At 44.2% G+C, this 21,799-nt stretch overlaps 1 protein-coding gene across 2 annotated transcripts; it reads left to right on the forward strand.

Moving 5' to 3' along the window:
* Nucleotides 1-6,506: 6,506 nt before the first annotated feature.
* LOC112166825 (probable serine/threonine-protein kinase PBL18) lies at nucleotides 6,507-11,972 on the forward strand. Of its 2 annotated transcripts, none has more exons than XM_040519581.1 (6): nucleotides 6,507-6,838; nucleotides 8,594-8,925; nucleotides 9,025-9,160; nucleotides 10,050-10,183; nucleotides 10,310-10,433; nucleotides 11,370-11,972. In XM_040519581.1, exons 1-6 carry the CDS (start codon nucleotides 6,769-6,771, stop codon nucleotides 11,747-11,749), a joined length of 1,176 nt encoding a protein of 391 aa, XP_040375515.1. In that variant the 5' UTR covers nucleotides 6,507-6,768; the 3' UTR covers nucleotides 11,750-11,972. The 2 variants fall into 2 exon arrangements, with proteins under 2 accessions (XP_040375515.1, XP_040375514.1); XM_040519580.1 differs by having other exon boundaries at nucleotides 6,510-6,838; nucleotides 10,047-10,183.
* The last annotated feature ends 9,827 nt before the right edge of the window (nucleotides 11,973-21,799 follow it).

Consider the following 21,799-nt stretch of genomic DNA (forward strand, 5'->3'; position numbering starts at 1 on the left):
GTTAATAAGTTTGCATGCTAGAATAATGGTGAGAGTTCTTGTGTGTTTTCTTAATTTGCCAAGAGTAATTGTTATTTGTTAAGGCGCTGAGTTAAACAAGTAGCAATTAGTTCTAAAAAGTGGTAAAAACTATGTTCAATGGTTAAACGATTCTGGAAATTACGTGTTAAATTCTATGTCTAATGGTTAATTTGCACGTGTGAGTTGATTCGAGGGTTAGATAATACTACTAGTTAAGAGAATTACGCTGAGTGTTTTCGAAAATTAGTAGTATTAGGCTTGGTAAGCACTTTTCCGATTCAAGCCTACATTAGAATGAATCAGATAAGTGGATTGATCCGCAGAGGCTTTTCATTTGAGCTCTTATCTAGGCATTTAAGGTGGGCACATTTTTGTAGCATGTTGAAATGAATTTTCTATTTTTACACTTAGTAATTTCTGAGTGGTATTGGTCTAGGTTAGGGAAGTCGATCATTGTATATAGTTTTATTTGTTTTGTTTTTATTTTAAGTAGATTAGAAACCAACTTTCAAAACCCCCCATTTTATTCTTTTATTTGTTAATTGACCTTTTTGTGTAGGTGTACCCTACAATCCCCGGACTGAACGATCCCTGCTTATCCTATACTGACAACTACATTTTGCAGGGTTAAATTGTGAGGCTATTTCAGCCACATCATTTTCCTCTTTGGTTCCATAATTTGTTTTTCAGTTATATTTCGAAGCTTTGGTTGTGTTTCATTTACTGTGAGTTTTGGGAGGCAAAGTGTGTTTTGAATGTGGATTTTTTGGGGGGTTTGATGCAGGGTAAAGTTCTTGAAATTTTCAGGTCTCTACAAGTTTACGGATGTTTCTTGGTTGTTCCTATTTTGGTTTTGCTTAGGCCTGATATATTTGACTTCAGTGCTTTGATATTTTCTTTTCATTGTAGCAATTTCCCCACTGTGATATTACTAGGGAATTTGAGAGTCCGGTATTGATTAAGGATAATTTGGGTGCTTGATATCATATGATTTCACTCGTGTTCAGTTTGGGGTAGTTGATTATATGATGTCTTTCAAATGTAATTTTATAAGTCTTACATTTTGTTATATCATTGATATTTTAATACACTGTCCTGGATTTGGTTTTAAGAATTTGATTGTTATAAGCATGCTTTGGTACTTTTTCCTTAGTCTTTGTTATTAGGTTATTTGTGGTAGTTGTGATACCTGCAATTCTTATACTATATCGATTCGATGTTTATAAGTAACATTAGTTGGTAAATATTAACTTGGATTAATCAAGTAAACCGGTTTCTATTCATTTAGCTGCTAGCTTCTATTGTCATTGTTTTATTGTGTTTTGTCTTAATTTGGAGAACAAACACCACATATTTATGCCAATTGTATTGTATTTTGCTTCTAGTTTCTACTGCAATTAACTTGTATCTACTTAAAGTAACCTCTGTTTTTGTTGAATATATAGCTAATGGATATATCTACAAGTTTCTACGTACTGCAATTAATTTGTATCTACTTAAAGTAACTTTTTTTTTTTGAATATATAGCTAATGGATATATCCAGTTTGTCTGCTTACCAACATGCTGGTCTACTTCAAAAGAAAAGAAATTTGAGATTTTGGATTTTGTTTTTGGGATTTGCAAGAAATCAGTTCCTGCTTTCTAAAATCAATTGATTTCTGCATAAACAGAAAAATTACAACAGTTTCAAGGAAATCAAAGACTTCTGAATTGGATGACAATTCAATTTGAAGCTATTTCTCTGTCCTTACTAGGTTTAACATGAAAAGAATATTACTCTGTCAAAGCTGATGGTGTGCTTAAATTCAAAGCTATTTTTGTACTTGCTAGATTTTTCTGGAGACATCCACTGTTGGGCATAGTATTAGCTAGCTCTGCTCTTAACTAATCATAGAATGTAACATTTTATTTTAGGTAATAGAGTTGCATAACTGTATTGTTGTTTTGTCTGAATTATAGGTTTTGTACTTCATATGGTATTGCTAGTAGAAGTGAGAAGGGGAGCAGAGGTAGAAACTCGGGGAGCTTCAGAAAGATGATGAAGTGTGTTTGCTCAGGAGAGCAGTTAAGAGCACCAGATGATTTGGTATTTTCAGTTGTGGAATGATTGGGCTAAGTTTGTCGTCAATACATATATCTTGGAGCTATTAGAATGGTTTTTTGTGTTTTAATGTATAGATGATTAGGAAAATATCATTTGTAGTACATTTGACTATAATGTATGAATTGGAGTGCTTCAATTGATGAATTGGATTCAAATTTCTTTTCAATTTTCACTAGTACCATTATTTAGGTAATGTAGTATTAATTTTGCCTAATTATGATCACACAATGATCAGGTAACAATCATACGACACTAATACTCTATAAACTGTTGTGTGAGGAGTAATGAAACAATAGAAAAATTAAAGAAATGTTGTCTGACAAGCAATCAAACAATAGAAAAATTAAAGAAATGTTGTCTGATAAGCAATCAAACAACAGACCAGGCTAGAACTCTGTTGTCCTAATCTAAATCATACAACAGAAAAATTAAAGAAATGTTGTCTGACAAGTCTTAACATACAACAGCTTGAAAACTGGCACTGTTGTCTGAAGACAGTGCCTCAACTGCTGCGCAGCTGCGCTTGGCATCTGCCGAGCTATCACACAACAGTTATAACACATACCTGTTGTCCGTGTGTTTCTTACACAACTATGTTCCACCGTTGTCTGAATTTTCAACAGATAACGGCTCACTCTACAACGGTGGGTCTCCGAATCCCACAACGGTTTTCTGCCGTTGTCTGATAATGTTTTTGGTGTAGTGATAGTTTTTCAACAAAGCATTAATCTCCTCGGACATGGCAGCTCTCCAATTCACATCTTTGGAAGCCTGAGTATAACAAGTTGATTCCATGGAATTAATAACTGATAAAAGAGCTTTTGGAATGGGATACTTTACAATGCCATCCTTGCGAATTCTGGGCTGGATGATTCCATCTCGGAGTCAAGTCCTCATGGGGGGTGTCGAGGGCGGCAGAGGAGGCCGCCGGGACTGGTGGAGGAGCTGGTACCATAATTGGTGGAGGAGGAGGGGGAGGTACAACGACCGGCGATAGAGGGTAAGTGGCGACTGGAGGTTCGATGATGACCGGAGGAGCATCATCGTTTGGTTGCTGAGTGATGGTGGACTGAGCAGGCACATCCACCGGTCAGTGACAGCGGTGGTAAGTCACGATCAGAGAAGCACGACCAGGGGGCGGCGATGAGGGCAGCTAGGCCGGCGATGAAGGAAGCGGAAGCACGAGATTGATGGAGTGCTTGTCTGATTCGAGAGATGCCAAGGGTGGATTTTGACCAGAGTGTGAACTTAGGGCATTGGGCTGTAGACCTGGACTTGGGTCAATGGGCTGTGAACTTAGACTTAGGTCATTGGGCTGCGCTGTGAGAGAAGGAAGGGCATATTGCTCAATTTGGTGATCAGTTGGGAGTAGTCCAGATGACACTAAGCTCGGCAGGATGGCCTGTGGAGGTATTGGTTAACTCGATCGGAGAGAAGAGTGAACTTGAAGGTAGCGGAAGATGAACTAGCGTGTACCTGCAAGTTTTTGTAGGGAAAATTGGTTTCGTGAAATAAAACATGACCCGAGATATAGACACGACAGGTGTTTGGATCGAGACAACGATAACCTTTGTGTTAGGGACTATAACCAAGAAACACACACTCGACACTACGACTAGACAATTTGTTGGGAACATTTGTACCTAGCTAAGGAAAACATGAGCAACCAAAAACACGAAGGGATGAATAAGAAGGAGGATAACCATAGAGACGTGTGTGAGGAGTATCCCAATTTAGAGTAGGAGTGGGAAGAAGATTAATGAGATATACAATCAAAACTAATCTACAGTTACACAATCAGTTTTGATTGCAGAGAGGTTACACAATCAGTTTTGATTGTGGAGAGGAAATCAATGGAGGAGAGTGATTTTCTCTAACAGTAATTCTATCTTGTTGGTGCCCTTTGTCATTCCTAGATAAAAAAGGGGAGAAGTTTGGCTAATTCTATATGTTACATGCTTTTCACTGGTTTGTTTGTTAAAAGTGTTTCAGGAATCATCAATGGTGAATTGCATTGAAGAACATTAGTGGTGGATTGGATTGAAGTAGGAAGAGCATAGTTCAAGAGAGTTATTGTTGTCTCTTTGATGTGAGGTCTTTGACATTTGGTGCTTTGTATTAGTGTTTTGTATAGGAATGCCGAAGGGGGAGATTGTTAGAATAGATTTTATTGTATATTGGCATTCCTAATACAAAACCTAGAGTGTTAGGGATAAGTTAGAAGTGTGCCAATCATTGGAGTAAAGACCTAGTCGAATGAAAAGAAAAGAAAACTCAATGCACTCAATGCTTCAGTTGACTCCTCAAGGTACTTCACAGGTAATTGCATATGCATCTCATACGTTTTGTGTCTTTATGCACATTGGGATTCATGCATGTGTTGCAATCCCAGTTAGGTTAGAATATGTGAGTTGGTTTGTGTTTGATTTCTTTAGTTTGGAGATCTTTTGTGCATTATTGCTGTCAGTCATTAAGTTGTAAAAGGATATCTATTCTACATGATTTGTTCAGTTAAGTCTATCTTTTTTATTAGGGATAAAATCATGTTTATTTGTAGAATATCTTTTTAGGATATGTCCCTTCCATATGAGGAGTCAATTAGGTTTTGGTGTCTTTATTGTCCAAGGTTTTAGGGGGAGTAGTCTGCATATTATAAATAGCAATAAAATGCGTTCATTGTGCTGGCCTTTGACGGGGAAAAAAGATTGTATTCATCTATTGTGATTTAGAAAAAGGCTTCATTCATCTTTGAATAGCGATGTGCTTCAAATCGTATCAGTAATCTACTTGTTCCATGTTAAAGTAGATTGTTGAGTTAAACACTTTTTCATTTATCAATCATATACTGCATATCAAGTACTCTCGAAGTCAGTTGGAGTTGTTGATCTGCAAAGAAGATTGAAGGTCGAGGTCAGTATCTGTCAATCCTACTAGTGAGAGCAGTTCATCAGTGGAGAAGATTTATGAAGACGTGATCATACAGCCTTCTAAAATGAGTCTAGTAAGTATACCCGAGGTCAGTGCTATTGGTTGTTTGTAAGAGAACTCGTATCTTTCCATTAAGTGAATCAGTTTTCACTAGGGCTTTAGAGAGTTAAAGCCCCGCAGTTGTTTTCCTCATTTTGAGGTTTTTACTGTGCAAATAATTCTGGTGTCTCATGATTGCTGTGTGATTGTGTTTACCTTTCTTTTATGCACTTTATCTACACTGCTATATTCAGGGATTCATATAAATGTTTCAATCCTTTAACGTTTCTTGTTGAGGTTTTTTGAATCAAAGAAAAGCTGTGGTTTTTGTAGAAAAAGTCTATTCACCCCCCTCTAGGCTTTTTAGTTTCATCCCAGTATTTTCAGGCTATGAACTGCAAATAATAGTTTTTTTGTAGGTGTCAACCTGCGATGTACATAGAACTCGGTTTTAGAGAGTTAAGGCCTCGCAGTTGTTTTCCTCATTTTGAGGTCTTTACTGTGCAAATAATTCTGGTATCTCTTGATTGTTGTGTGATTGTGTTTACCTTTATTTTAGGCACTTTATTTACACTGCTATATTCAGGGATTCATATATATATATATATATATATATATGTTTCAATCCTTTAACGTTTCTTGTTGAGGTTTTTTGAATTAAAGAAAAGCTGTGGTTTCTGTAGAAAAAGCCTATTCACCCCCCTCTAGGCTTTTTAGTTTCATCCCAGTATTTTCAGGCTGTGAACTGCAAATAATAGTTTTTGTTGGTGTCAACCTGCGATGTACATAGACCTCGATAATCTTCAAGTTTCAAAAGTGTACGATGAGAGTTGGTTCAGTTGGCAAGGGCGGACTTGAGGTGTAAATCCATACAAGTTCGATCCCCGCTACCAACAATCTCTCATTTGGTGGACAATCTATAAAATGTCATGCATAATTCTATACCAATGGGTCGGGCTGGAACACTGACCAGTTTCGTAATTCTTGTTGGGTTAAGGTCGTAATTTTGCCCTGAACCTGATAGTGTAGGGAAGCCAGAGCCTCCCTCTTATCTAAACTTTTCTGAATCAACAAAAGTGTACGTCAAAAGTCAAGGCCATTGAGCCACGAGCCACGAGCCACGAGCCATTCACGGCTCCCCAAGATCATAATGCTCCAAAATGTCAGCAACACTATTGCATTGGACCTGCATAAATGAAAGAGCCGCCCATCTCCCGCCCCTGTGTGCAGCCGGTCTTACCCTCTGACTATCTGAATTTTCCACGCTCAAGATATATAAAAGTTGAATGCCAGAGTCAAGTCCAATAACCAATAATCAGAGTTGAGTGGGACCAACTGTTTGTAAAAAATATATATATATTTTCTGCCACAATCAATCAATTGGAGAAAACCTTCATCATTCAACGGCTCATATATTCTTCCATTGACTAAATTAAGCCTCTTCTGCAGTTTCTTCTCTCTCTGTCTCTCCCCCGATGGACCCATATCCAGATTGCCCTCCTCTTCCTTCTTTGACATTTCCTAATTTCCAAATTGATGTTGGGACTTGTTTCATTTCTGGCATATATATACCCCCAACAAGACTTGGTCATGTCTCTGTTTCTCCTCTCTCCTTTTGCTTTTGCCATTACATGTGATCAGATCATTTAGAGGTTTAGTTGCCAGGGAAAGCACTATGGGGAACTTGTGCTTTAAACCAGCAAAGTGTGCTCATGCTTCTTCCAACAACTTCCCTGTCCCTCCTGGTTCGTACTTACTATTTTCTTCTTTCTTCTGAATTAATCACACCGTGGACTCTGTATTGCTATGTAATTTATTAGATTATGACATTATATTACATGATATATGATTACGTTCCTTATCTTTTAATTTCATTCAGAATACATGGAATTTCAGACCCCAAAAGCTATATACATATACATATTTTAAATTTGTTGGTGTTTTCATGTTGGTCCCTTTTCCAATATAAAGTAGATGTGAGTTTATAAATAACATTAAACTTGACTGTCCCAGGAACACAGTCATGCTTCTGAAGCTATCAGCATACCATATTCCAGCACTATGATAGATGGTTTCTTGAGTTCATGATAATGTGGTAGAAACTAATTTTTTTTTTTTTTGTGTGTTAACATTTAGCAACTTACAGTTTCTCCTGTAGATATAAGACGTCGGATGACGTCATCCTATTTTAGTCTCAGTTGTCCTCTTAACATTCTCCCAGAGATAGAACCAGAAAATTAAATTGAGGGGGCGTAAATCTTACGTTGCCAAATTCTTCCTCGAGTTCTTTTATTTCATGCTAGGCTGTTTTCTGCCAGAAATATAAATCGACTTTGGAGGCCTACAGTTGTCACCTCGGGGGAGCATAAGTTCTGAAATTTTGTGGGATTGTAGTTGTAAATGTCTAGTGTTTTCCTGTATAAGGATTTTTCATTTGGAGTCCTAAAACTTCTGGAATATTGGTTGGAATGCTGGAGGGTCAGAACAGAAAAAATTACTGTAGATTGACTTTGGAAGACTATAGCTCCTAAACCAGTTGGAATATGGCGCTGAAAATTTGCAGAAATATAGGTCTAAGTGTCTCACATATGCGTGAGAAACAGTTTTTAATTTTCTGCCCTGTAGCTTCCACAATGGCAAACCAGGTACACCAATATCAGAATCTGCATAATAGAACAGTAAATGTGCAGGCCTATAGTTTTTTACTCAGATTTGATTGGAATGTCATATTTTATGGGAAAAAGGGGAAATGTATCTAGTTTCTGTTTCAGGTGGTTGCATCCTTTTTAATATTCTGGATTTAGAGAAATAGCAGTTTGAGTGACTATATGTCTGTAACAGTTTGCAGAACAGTTTAGCAAGTTTGACAAACTACCGTTTTCAATTCAGTGGAAATTGGGTGGCCTACTTTATATGGATGGAAACCTCTCCAAGTCTACATTTCATTTTAAGTGGAAGAATCACTCCATTCAGACTTTTTCTTATCTCGGGTTGTGAGCATTTGAAGAATGAATGGTCAATGCTGAAATTTCTGATCTGATTGTTTCTTGTTAGCATGAAATTTCTTTTCAAAAAAATTGGGGTGGACTGCAGCTCAACCCAGCCCCACCCTAGATTTATTTGGACTACTTTACAAATCCTGATTCCACTCGTATTCTTCATTATTTCTTCCAGCCTAGATTTGGTTGATATTTTCTAGAAAGGCAATAGTCTAATAAGGGAAGGCCTAATGATCTTAATATAGTTTTCCAAGACGTGTAATTGTTTGCTTTCTAAGCTAGCTCCTCCACTAGACCTCATCGATGTTCCGGTCCATTCTTTAGTTTCAGTTACTGCATAAATTAATTCTGCAAATGGTTCGGAGGATGAAGGAGGTGACATCTGAAAATATTTGAAATAATTATGTGTGCATGCTTAAGTTATAAGTCTGCTTTGCTATATATGTGGTTATAGTATATATCTTTTTCTTTAACACAGCATATTGTCTCTTTCTCCTTTAGGAGGTACAAAGTACAATGGGAAGGAACAGCAGGATTTAGCATCCTCCAACCAGGACAGACCATTGGGTGGTCCCAATACTAAAGCTCTAATAGCACCCAATGCAGCTGATACATGTGTTCCTAGCACCCTTAAGTCCTTTAGTTTCATTGATCTCAAGAATGCTACTAGGAACTTCCGCCCAGATAGTCTACTTGGAGAGGGAGGGTTTGGGTGTGTCTTCAAAGGCTGGATTGATGCAAACACCTTGGCTCCCACTAGACCAGGAACTGGCTTGGTGGTGGCTATCAAGAGGCTCAAGCGAGAAAGCTTTCAAGGTCACAAGGAATGGCTTGTATGTACAATCTGGATGCACCCTTGCTTTTCTTAGATATTTTGACCAGTTACTGCTATTCCTAATCTTGGTTAATTAAATCAGTCCTATACTTGGCAGGCAGAAGTGAACTATCTTGGTCAGTTTCACCATGAAAATCTTGTTAAACTCATAGGGTATTGCTCAGCATCTGACAATAGACTTCTTGTTTACGAGTTTATGCCCAAGGGAAGTTTGGAGAATCATTTGTTTAGGAGTGAGTAACTTAACCTCTTACTGTAGTTGTTTTGATAATTTATGGTATTTCTTCTTGTCAGTTTTTCTTGATTATTGAACATATAGATATATATCATCCTGGTTTGACTGCTCTAATCCTTCTAACTAAATGATAAAATATGATACCTGAAAATTTTATGCTGTTGATTCTCGATCATTACCTGCATAGAGTGAATGCTAGAAATCTTGTACTCCTTCAATTCTTCAAACTAGACGCCCGCCCTATATCCTGTCATGAAAACTTAAGTGTTTAGCTGTTTTCTTTCTCTGTGTTTTTATTTTTTTAATTACATGCATACCTAGCTATGTTAAGTCAGTATAATCGAAAAGACAAAACGCTTGACCTTGATAGCCCTACAGAAAAGATCCAGTTTCAAGTAAAAGGAGTAATCGAGAATCTCAAACTATCTCAAATTGAAAATTTTCTTTCACGATTTTTTTTTGTATTTTCTTGAGAAACCAAAGAATATTATTTCATCGAAGAAATTAAGTTTGTCCCAATTTGACTATTTCTCTAGATAGGAAGCTGCCGGCGTACATACGGCCAATCCATTATAACATTAGCACATCTTCTACTCCTTTTACTTGAAACTGGATTTTCTGCCTATTTAAGGGACAGTTGTCAAGAAAAAAAGCAATTTACTCCTAGGAAGTACCTGAACCATTATTATTTTTTCCTATCTATTTGTCTAGATAGGAAGCTGCCGGCGCACATACTGCTGATCCATTACATTAGCACATCTTCTACTCCTTTTACTTGAAACTGGATTTTCTGTCTATTTAAGGGGACAGTTGTCAAGAAAAAAAAGGAATTTATTCCTAGGAAGTACCTGAACCATTATTATTTTTTCTGTGTTGTTGTGCAGAAGGTGTACAGCCTATACCATGGGCTATGCGGATGAATATTGCAATTGATGTTGCAAGGGGGTTGTCCTTTTTACATAGTTTAGATGCTAATGTTATCTACCGTGACTTGAAAGCTTCCAACATTCTACTTGATTCAGTATGTTTCCTTAATCATTAACTAAGCTCTCATTAATTTGTGGATGACACCAACCCCATGCTCAACTATAATCTATATAAACAAGCCTGGTGATTGAGTTTAGTTTAAAGTAATTAATTTATGCAGGATTTCAGTGCAAAGCTATCAGATTTTGGTTTAGCAAGGGACGGTCCTACTGGAGACAACACTCATGTTTCAACCAGAGTCGTGGGAACTAGAGGCTATGCTGCACCAGAATATGTTGCTACAGGTGACTGTACCTTTCAATTGCATCCCCAACATTTTTAATTGATAATCCTGGAAGAGGGAAACATTAATTCAATTGATATAAATCCACATAGATAATTACCTTATATTCTATCATTCTATGTCTTTGGAGGGAAAGTCCCAATAATGATAAGGATCATACATCTGGTTAAAGCATATTGCTTGACTTATTCATTTCCATCAAAACTTAAAGGAACTTATCTAATGTGTAACATCATATCCAAGGCAAATATATTGAAATTTTAACAAGCGCGTCATGTCTTTGCACTCTTTCCCACTTATTCAAAACACATGTAAAATACCAGTTACCTTCCTCACTTATTCTGATGGTTTAACTTCCATGTGGTAAAGTTCTTGTTATCCAGATAAGTGGAAGTGTGATCCATTCCATTCAGTAAAAGAGATTCTTTTGTTCTTATTCAGTTTGATTTCAATCCTTCTTTCTAGACCAGTAAAGGTTGTTCGAGTTTATATATGTATTTTGTTAATCAAGTCCTTTTTATCCCGACATCGGTTTTGTTTGTCTACGTTTTTACAATTTTTAATATTGGATCAGTTTTCCGATTTGTTTTTTGTCCTCTGATACCATACATTGATAGCTAAGTCAACCATTATGCCAGATATGTACTGTATAGCTGCTCCTTTATGGTAAAAACCAGTGAATAATCATTTTAATGACCCTCTGAGCTGTTTCATTCATTCTTCTGGCTTTGTCCAATGGCTGTTGCAAGGGTGACTAACTATACAAGTAAGAACCCAACAAAAACGCTTCTATATAGTGAAAAAGAAAAAAAAGAAAAAACTTTTAAAATAGAAACCTTCTTTCATTGGCAACAAGATGCACAACATCTAGTGAAGTTATTTAAGCATAATGTATGGACTAAATTGCTTTCTTTATTTAATGGTTTAAAATGAGCAGGTCACTTGACACCAAAGAGTGATGTGTACAGCTTCGGTGTCGTTCTGTTAGAGCTACTATCAGGAAGACGAGCAATGGATGATGAGAGAGCTGGGAGTGTGGAGGAAACACTGGTGGATTGGGCAAAGCCATTTTTGATTGATAGTAAACGAGTTCTGAGAATCATGGACACAAGGTTGGGGGGTCAATATCCGAAGAAAGCCGCCCAAGCTGCAGCCGCACTTGCTTTGCAGTGTCTTCATACAGATCCAAAGAATAGGCCACTCATGATCGATGTTCTAGCCACATTGGAACGACTCCACTCAAAGGAGATAGTGCGGACTCAACAACCTAAACTAACCCCTCATGGGGTTAAGCATTCGAACCATCTCACAAGATAACGAGTTCAAATTAAAACTTGGAATGAATTGTATGTGGTTTCCTAGTACTCTGTATAATAGACGTAGCAGAAGGTGTGTTTTTTGGTGCCTGGGTATACAAAAAGGAATGAAAAATGGGGAAGACATATTAGTCATACATGTTGGTCTTGAAATTGTACAATGTATCAGTTTGTTAACTTCTGCTTTGCTTCACAAGTACATTAATATTATCAACTTCAAATAAGACAAGTCACAAGTACAGAATTGTTTTAAATAATCATTGCTGCCGTCGCAAAGTGTATATCATTGATAAAAAAAAAATAATAATAAATAAAAAACTGGCATACTGTTTAAGTAAATTCAAATTGTGTCTAGCCCAAACTCTATGTTACTTGATCTAGTGGTAATAGAGTTTAATTAGAAGAATCTAGAGATTATTTTTCCTTGTATGATTCAGACTCTATGCCTTGTAACCCTCTATATAAAAAGGCCCCTATTATCAATGAGAATACACAGCAATTTTCTCTCAATTTCTGATTCCTTAAAACACGTTATCAGCACAAGACCCTAACCCTGATTCAAGAAGCTAAAACCTTGAATCCGAATACAAAACCTTGAAGTCTTTTCTGCCTCCACCTCACATGTTGTTAATGCTCAAAAGTCTGGCGGTAGCCAAACCTTGGTCTAACGCTGGTCCGGCAGGCGGACCGCTACTCTGCCGCTCTGAGGACTACTGCTAGCTGCCAAACACAAGACAGGGCGTTAGAGGGAGACCGCGTTGGGCGGTCTTCAACTCTCCGATGCCTAAGTCAGTCAATGCATATAGGCAGCATAACAATAATGAGTAGTAAATGCGTAATTAATGAGGAGAGAGGAGAGGACCTTTTATAGGTGAGGAAGAGGATGATCTTCTCCTTGTTTTCGATGTGGGACTGATGTGCTTCAGTTCCCAGTTTCAGTAGCTTCTGATGCTAACTTGACACGGCGCGTGGTGGCGCGTCGGCGGTGCTTTGGGGTTGATCCGGGGCTCAAGCGGTAACCCGGCTAGCTGTCTTTACGCCAGTCACTCATATGGTGGGCGTTGGTACCCCTGGCGGTACAATGAGCGTGGCTCATTATAGCTAATTATGCTTGCAAATGCATATGTATGTACAAGTCCCCCAAATCCCCAGTCAAGGAGGGCAATCTTGGTTGGGGAGTTGATCGGCGGTTTGAAGCGTTTCTCCCGCTAGACTTTGCAGAAGCATAATTAGCGTCAGTGCGTCGTCAACCATGGATTTACTGAGCAAACGCTTTGTGCCCTTTCGGGTGGGCCCCTGCTAGGCCCCCAGGGAGTCCCCCACTCCCCGGCTAAGATGGACCTCCGGATGGTCGCTATTATTGTTTGTTGAGGGGGAGCTGCACGGAGCAGAGGGTGTTGGGTTGCGAGCCCAATCTTAGCACCCAAGTGACGGGGGTCAACGTACCTGATCAGGGTTGTCGTAGACTGTTGACTAGTCCCCGTGTCCCGTAGGGACATTCTGACCGTAACTCCGCGTGGCGGCGTTGTCAGAGAGGCGTGGCCTCGGGATCCGCCGCTGGCGGAAGTCCCCCCGCTAGATGTAGCACGAAGCAGCGTCAAGTAGACGTGCATGGTGGTATTTTATTGAGCGGTATTGCGCTGAATAAAGTACGCAGCTTGTCAGATGAGAAAGGGGGGGTCCGCTAGCGGTTTGCTGTGTAGCGGAGGACGCCCCGTTTACCGAATGACGAGAGAAGTTTCGTTGGAGACTTCGATGGTGACAAGAGAAGTTCCGCTGGCGGGGTTTCGCTCAGTGGACTGTCACCTGGGAGATGACAAGTGAGAAAATCTGCTGGCGGGGTTTCGCTCAGCGGAGACTCCACTTGGAGGATGACAAGTGAAGATCCGCTGGCGGGGTTTCGCTCAGCGGAGACTCCACATGGAGGATGACAAGTGAAGATCCGCTGGCGGGGTTCGCTCAGCGGAGACTCCACTTGGTGGATGACAAGTGAAGATCCACTGGCGGAGTTTCGCTCAGCGGAGACTCCGTCACTTGGAGAATGACACGTGAAGATCCGCTGGCGGGGTTTCGCTCAGCGGAGACTCCACATGGAGGATGACAAGCGAAGATCCGCTGGCGGAGTTTCGCTCAGCGGAGACTCCATCACTTGGAGGATGACACGTGAAGATCCGCTGGCGGGGTTTCGCTCAGCGGAGACTCCACATGGAGGATGACAAGTGAAGATCCGCTGGCGGGGTTTCGCTCAGCGGAGACTCCGTCACTTGGAGAATGACAAGTGAAGATTCGCTGGCGGGATTTCGCTCAGCGGAGACTCCGCTTGGAGGATGACAAGTGAAGATCCGCTGGCGGGGTTCGCTCAACGGAGACTCCACTTGGTTGGGGGTTTTCTTCTCAAGTGGTTACTTCCCTTGGAAGCTAAAGGAGACGACTGTTGATACGTGGCCAACTCCTAGAGGGTTAGCGTCTAGAGGCTTGTCTCCTAAGCCTAGCCGTCTTCTCGTCATTAATGCGAGTAATGATGGATTTCGTAACCGAGGCGACGCCTTGGTTAATCCGGGGAGTTAGTGAAGACGTGGGACACGTGTACGGTTGCTACGTGATGTCGTTTTCTAGCGGACGGCTCAGGATTGCCTGATGTTGACATAAAAGGGAGGGAACTCAGCGAGTTTCGACACTTCTGGAAAATCTTCAAATCTGAGTCGCCTCCTTCGAGCCTTGTTCGTCTGTGAATTGCGAAGAAGATTCCCCGGTTTGCGTGGAGCTGTCGGACTCGAGAGGACGAAATATCTGTCAGTGAAGACGAGTTGCACGCCACAGCTTCTACGTGAGGTAGGTATTTCGAATCCTTTTCCTGTTTCACTGAATCTGCAATGGTGGTTTCTGGGTTTTGCTACTTCTGTTAATGGTGTGATGTTGCTTCTTTGGTGTTCTCTGAGGGTGTAGAGAGAGATTTGAGGGAGGTTATGGTGTTTGACAGAGAGTTGGGGTTTTGCTAGATGGTCAAATCTGGGTTGAGTGTGCGTTTGTTCTTGTTTTGGTATTTTTCTGGGTAATTGTCCTTGATGTTTTTGCACTAAACGAATATAGGTAAAGGCTAGATCTTGTGTAAACTAACCGGTTTGGGTTTTAGGGTTTGGGATGGCTAGCGTCGTAGAGATTTCGAGCAGTGAGGATTCCGGGTCTGACGTGTCATTCAGCGCGGCGGATAGGAATTTTATTGACTCGTTGCGTTCGTCTGCCCGTGCAGGAACCTCACTGCCAGAACCGCTAGACATCGAGCCGCTACAAACCATACCCTGGGAAATAGTAATGGGTCGTGCTTCGCGCCCCGAGAGTTCTAGGGCCAGGGAGGCCGCCGCTGCTCAGAATAGGCGTGAGGAGCGGTTGGCAAGTAACAGCGCTGCCAGTGGCTCCGCTGACGGGGGAGATGCGACAGGGGAGGATACCGAATCGGCATGGGTTCTTCCGGATGGGATTCCTGTTGACGAGGCGGGAGGGCGGATGACCGTTGCCAATGTCAACCGGATAAAGCGGATGTTTCGGTTGCCCGGCGCGGTTAAACTGCGTCCACCGACGGTGGATGAAAAGGCTTCAATTCTTCGCCCGGGGTTTGCCGCTGTGCATGAGGCAATATTCCGCCAGGGAGTGACACTACCGCTCGTGCCCAGTCTTCAGATCTTGGTGTGCGAGTTCGGCCTAGCCTTTGGGCAAATCTGCCCCAACATGTGGCGATTGATGTTGGCGATGACTTCGTTGTGGCGGTTGTCCGGCTGTGAGGGACCAACCGTGGCGGAGGTGCTGCATTTCTATGAGCTGACGTATGTGAAGCGTCAGGGCTGCGGAGGTCAAGTGAACCTAAGTCGCCGCCAGGGAGCCCCCAAGTTGATAGAGAACCTGAGGGATTCTATGTCGTATTGGCGGGACACCTTTTGCGTTGCCACGACGGGGTGGGAATATCAGGTGGAATCCAATGACGGGGAACCGGCGTTTAGGATTAAGTCAGAGTTCCAACCTATCCGAGGTGGTTTGTCAGTCTCCGCTGAATATTGCTGGCGGTTTACGTTGTGCTTAGTCTTGAACCTTGCTAACGTTTACCCTTGTTTTTCAGTGGGCCTGCGCTACAACCTGACTCGTGAAGAAGAGTGTCGTGTGGCGCGCATCCAAGGTTGCTGGCGGAATCGCAATTTGTTGGACTTTCGCCTACTTACCGGTTGGGAGCTGTTGGTCGATCAACGATTGACTCGCGCCGTTGGTAAGAAATCTCCGCTACCTTGTATACTTAGTTAATTTGGCCCTGTGGTTGACTGAGTTGCTTTCTGTTTTTTTAGAGACGCCGCCAGGTAACTCTAGGAGCCGTGACGCCTTTGCCAAAGCCACGGACCGCGCGGAGATTGACAACTTTTTGGAGGCCATGTATGCCTCAGGGGATGAGGCTCAAAGGACAGTGATAGATCCGGTGACGCTGGCGGTGAGCCCATCCGAGGATCCGGTGGTGCTGCCAATGCCGCTGCACTCCCACCTTGGCGCCGACGGCCTACCCGTTGTTCAGACGGGTGCCAATGTGGGGGTGGAAAGAAGGGGTCTGGCGCCGCGCCGCAGACAGAGAGATTGCCCAACGTGCGACGTGGGCCACAGAAGGTGGTGTAGCCGGCGGGGGCTGCCGCCACGGTGGGTCAACAGCAACGGGGGCCAAGGCCTGCGGCCGCTGGACAGACGCGGTTGTTGCGGAAGCGTCGGCAGGATGACTCCGACGAGGAGGATGATGATGATGCTGAGGTTATCGGGGTCCGCCAGCAAAAGAAGGCCCGCCAAGCTCCGCCGAAGGCGCCAGTGGCCGCTGCAGAAGAGGCGCCTACGAGTGACCTGGACTCGTTTGCCGCCTATGCCGAGTTCATGACTGACAATGAACGGGGATTTCTCTACCACCTCTGCGAGATACTGGGGTTTGGTGGTCTGGCGGGGATTTCCCGCCCAACGGCGATTGACGGGTCACCCTTCAGTTCAGCTTTTGGTCACCTTTTGGTTGGGCTGCATGAGATGTTCATGGCGGCGCAGAAGCAGCCCGGGGTTGAGCGGCAGCTCAGGGACGAGATCAGCGGTCTCGAGAGGGAGCTGGGGGTCGCCAAGGACAGGCTGGCGGATGTGGAGCGGCGCCTGACGAAGGCGGATTGCGACGCCGCGGATGCTCGCGGCAAGTTGGAAGTGGCAATCCGGCGGGACGTGGAACGGAATAACCACATCTCCAGGATGGAACAAGACATGTCTCTCTGCAGGAGCGGGTGGCCGCTAAGTAGAAAAAGATTGATATCCTTCAGCGAGAGTCTGCCGCCAAGCAAGCAGCGGTGACGAAACTGGAGGCTGAGGTAGCTCGCCTGCGGGACGAAGGGACCCGTGCCGCTGTGGAGAAATTCAAACAGTTGGCGGAGTACAAAAGGGCGATGACTGAATCGGCGAAGGCTGGCGCCCTAGCCAACGTGGAGATGCTGAAGCAGAGGGGCGCCATTGACTTTGCGAAGGCGTCCCAGCCACCTGTTCTGCCAGTCCAAAATGCTCCGCCGGTGCAAGCTGCGGTTCCTGTCCAGCCTGAAGGTGTTCGCTCAGGAAGCAGGGAAAGTGGTGCACAGCCAGCGGATGGTTCTCAGCAGACTCCTCTGCCTACCCAGTCGGAGGTGTCCCGTGCCGGTTTCCTGGCGGCACACACTCGGCCGGATGGCACCATAGAGACTCCAAGTCCTACCGCCAGAGGGTCTGACCAGACAAGCCACGCACAACCACAGCCGCCTGCGGAAGGTGGAGATGTTGAAGCCAACCCGAAGAGCTGAGCTCCTACATGTGTTGTTTTTTTTTTTTTTTTTTGGCTGAGTTTCGACATTTTGAAGTAATGAACAACTTTGGGTGAGGCGTCTCAGCCCTGAAATGAAATTTCAAAGTTTGATGTTTGTCATGATATGTTTGTACCGCTAGAGTTTTGACTTAGAGATTTTTCTTTTGCCAAGCAATGAAACATTAAAGGAATTAAAATTGGTCCAAGTGCACAACGTAGCAGACGTGGTCCGCTGACGATTCCTGGCGTTGCCAGTTGCCCTCAGTGCTAGACTTGGTAACAATGGTTTGAATAATTCCTCGTTTCATTGATAGCTGACCGATCAGCGTTTACAAAAGAGGGGTAGTACCCGTTGGGTAGCTTCCCTTAGCTAAATATTGAACAAAAATTTAGCTAAGTCAAGATGCCTTTGGGTAGCGGCATGACTATTTGTAATAATACCGAAGGTGTTCGGTATTCCAAGGGTGGGTCGTTGTGACGCCATCCTTGTCCATTAAGTAGAAGGTGCCTGGGCTAACGACTTCCACAATTTTGTATGGACCTTCCCAAGTTGGGCGAAGCTTTGTTGGCGGTGGAATGACTTCCTTCATTACCCAGTCCCCCAGTTGGAGGTTCCGGGCTTTGACTCTGGCGTTGTAGAAACGCGATACCCGCTGCTTGTTTTGCAGGTTGCATAAGTGGGCCTTGTGTCGCTTTTCCTCCAGGAGGTCCTTGTCCAGGTTGATGCCGTCAGTGTTGGTTTCTGGGCGGTAGCCCTCGACTCTGGCGGTAGGTTGAGTAACCTCAATAGGCAGGACAGCCTCCGTTCCGAACATCATGCAAAAAGGAGTTTCACCAGTTGCAGAAGTTGGGGTTGTTCTGATGGCCCATAGAACTTCCGGGAGTTTCTCCGCCCATAGACCCTTTGCGTTGTCGAGTTTTTTCTTCAGCAGCTTTTTGATTATCTTGTTTGCTGCTTCGACCTGACCGTTGGTCTGGGGGTGGGCGACAGATGCAAAACTCATCTTGGTACCCAAGTTGGCGGTGAAAGAGATGAGCTCCTTGTTGTTGAACTGTGTGCCGTTGTCTGTGATTATTGTGTGTGGGACACCGTAACGGCAGTAGATGTTCTTCCAGAGGAAGTGAATTACCTTGGCGGTAGTTATTGCCGTTAGTGGCTCCGCCTCTATCCACTTGCTGTTGTAGTCGATAGCAACTATGATGTACTTGAACTGGCCCTTGGCGGTTCGAAATTTTCCCATCAGATCCAGGCCCCAAGTTGAGTGAATCCATGGAGCGATGATGACCGATAGTGGTTCCGCCGGTGCATGTGGGAGATCAGCAAATTGTTGGCATTTGTGGCATGATCTCGACATCTGGCGGGCATCATCGCCGAGAGTAGGCCAAAAATAGCCTTGTCGCATTGTGCGATTGGCTAAGGATCTGGCGCCTGAGTGGTTTCCGCATTCTCCGCTATGAATTGCCGCCAGAACAACCTTTCCCTCCTCTGGGGTTAGGCAGCGGAGGTTGGGATGGGTGAATCCCTGGCGGTACAGCTTGCCGTTCTGGATGTTGTAGCGGGTTGCCCTCCGCTTGAGTTGTCGCGCCTTAACCTTTTCTTCCGGCAATGTGCCGTTGCGCTTGTACTCAATGACTTCGTCCATCCAGCTGGTATTGACCTCAATGTTGAAGATCTCCGCCAGGGTTTTTGTGATACTTGGCTTGTCAAGACACTCCACTCTTGTGTCCGCTGGACTCTGATGTGGCTGGGCGGTTGCCAGTCTTGCCAGTGAATCAGCCTTGGCGTTCTTTTCCCTGGGGATTTGTGTGATGTTATGAAATTTGAATTTCTTGAGGAGTGTCTTGACGTACCCCAAGTATGCCGCTAACTGTTGGTCCTTGGCCTGGAAGCTGTCATTGACCTGGTTAACGACCAACTGGGAATCACTGAAGATGTTGACACTGTCAGCCCCTGAATCGATGGCGAGGAGTAAGCCGGCAATGAGTGCTTCGTACTCCGCCATATTGTTGGAGGCCTTGAAGTTGAATTTCAATGCGTATTCCACGTTCAGCCCCCCTGGTCCTGTCAGGATGACTCCGGCGCCGCTGGCCTTGGCGCTGGCGGAGCCGTCCACATGCAGGTTCCAATCTGACTGTAGGGGAGCTGGCTCCTCAGCGGTTACCATTTCCGTCCCGGGCTCAGCCTCCGTGCTGGGATTGGGCTGACGCTCGGTGAGCTCAGCGATGAAGTCCGCTACCGTCTGGCCCTTCATGGCGGTTCTTGGCTTGTAATCTATGTCAAATTCACTGAGCTCGATGGCCCACTTGCTGAGGCCCCCTGAATGTTCAGGGTTCTGCATCACCTGTCTCAGCGGTTGATTAGTTAGCACATGGATTGTGTGTGCTTGAAAATATTGGCGGAGGCGCCTGGCGGCAACGATGAGTGCGAGAGCTAGCTGCTCCAAGGGTGGATATCTTGTTTCTACCCCGTTCATGCCTCTGCCGGCGTAGAAAACAGGGAGCTCGTCCTGTCCCTCCAGCCGGACAATGGCGCAACTCACCGCTGATATCGATACCGCTAGGTATATGAACAGTGTCTCTCCTTGCACAGGGATAGAGAGTAGTGGGACTGCCGCTAGGTAATCCTTCAAGCCCTGAAACGCCGTCTGACATTCTGGGTTCCAGTTGATGACTTTCTTGTGAGTCGTTTTGAGGAGTTTGAAAAATGGGGCACACCTGTCAGGAGATGAATCGAGAAAGGGCGGTTAACTTGCCTTGGAGGCACTGGACATGTACCTTATACTCAGGGTCCGCCAGGTCGAGTATGGCCTGTACCTTGTCCGGGTTAGCCTCGATTCCTCGTTCACTGACGATATAACCCAGAAATTTGCTGGCGGTGACGCCAAAGAAGCATTTTTCTGGGTTGAGGCGCATGCCATAGGCCAGGAGGATGGTAACTATGATCTTGAGGTTTGCCACATGTCCGCTGGCCTTTATACTCTTGACCAACATGTCGTCCACGTAGACTTCGATTATCTTGCCCAAATGTTCAGCGAACATAGCATTCATCAGCCGCTGATAAGTTGCACCGGCGTTCTTCAGACCGAAAGGCATAACATTGTAGCAGTACAGGCCTTTGTCGGTGGTGAAGGTGGTACACTCCTGATCGCTGGGATGCATCTTGATCTGATTGTAGCCGGAGAAAGTGTCCATCATGCTGAGGAGTTCATGCCCGGCTGTTGCGTCAACCAGCTGATCAATGCGTGGTAGAGGGAAACTGTCCTTTGGGCACGCCTTGTTGAGATTTTTGAAGTCGACACACATCCGCCACCTGCTGCTAGGCTTCTTGACCATGACCAGGTTGGAGATCCACTGGGGATAGACTACCTGGCGGATGAATCCCATGCCCTGGAGCTTGGCGACCTCCTCTCCTATGGCGCGGTATTTCTCCTCGTCAAAGGCCCTTCGCTTCTGCTTGATAGGATAGAAGGATGGCTTGATGGTTAGCTTGTGCGTGATGATTTCAGGAGAGATACCTGGCATGTCTGCATATGACCATGCGAAGACGGCGGCGTTGTCCCGTAGGAATTGAGTGAGTTCTGCCGCCACCTCTGGGTCTAGCTGAGCTCCTATGCGGACTGTCCGCTCTGGGTGCTCGTCGGAGATGCTGATGACCTTCAATGATGTTTCTGGATTGACCGGTTCCTTCTTCACATATTTCTTCTCCTCATCCCTAGGATCCTCGAAGATATCTGGTTGCGGTGCCTGATTTCCTACCGTTAGGATTTCGTGGCGGCGGGTTGACCGCGCAATGGTGGTTGAGTAGCACTCTCTTGCCAATTGCTGACTTCCCTTGACACAGCTCGTGTCGTTGGGTGTGGGGAACTTCATGAGAAGCATGTATCCGGCGATGATGCATTTGAGCTTGTTGAGTGCCGGCCGTCCTATGATGGCGTTATACGAACTGAAACAATCCACAATTATAAATTCAGTATGTACCTCCGCCATACATGGACTGGAGCCGATGGTTAACCGCATGTAGTCAGAACCCAGCGGTTGAGTGATATCGCCGGAGAAGCTAAGCAATGGCTCATGGTCTTGCAGTAGTTTCTTGTTCCGCTTAAGGTTGTTGTAACAACCGCTGAATATGACATTGACAGCAGATCCGCTATCCACCAGGATTCTTCCCACTGACCATCTGTCGAGAATGGCATCGATCAGAAATGGGTCGTCATGGGGTAGATG

Source organism: Rosa chinensis, chromosome 5, assembly GCF_002994745.2.
Source record: "Rosa chinensis cultivar Old Blush chromosome 5, RchiOBHm-V2, whole genome shotgun sequence".
NCBI lineage: Eukaryota > Viridiplantae > Streptophyta > Magnoliopsida > Rosales > Rosaceae > Rosa > Rosa chinensis.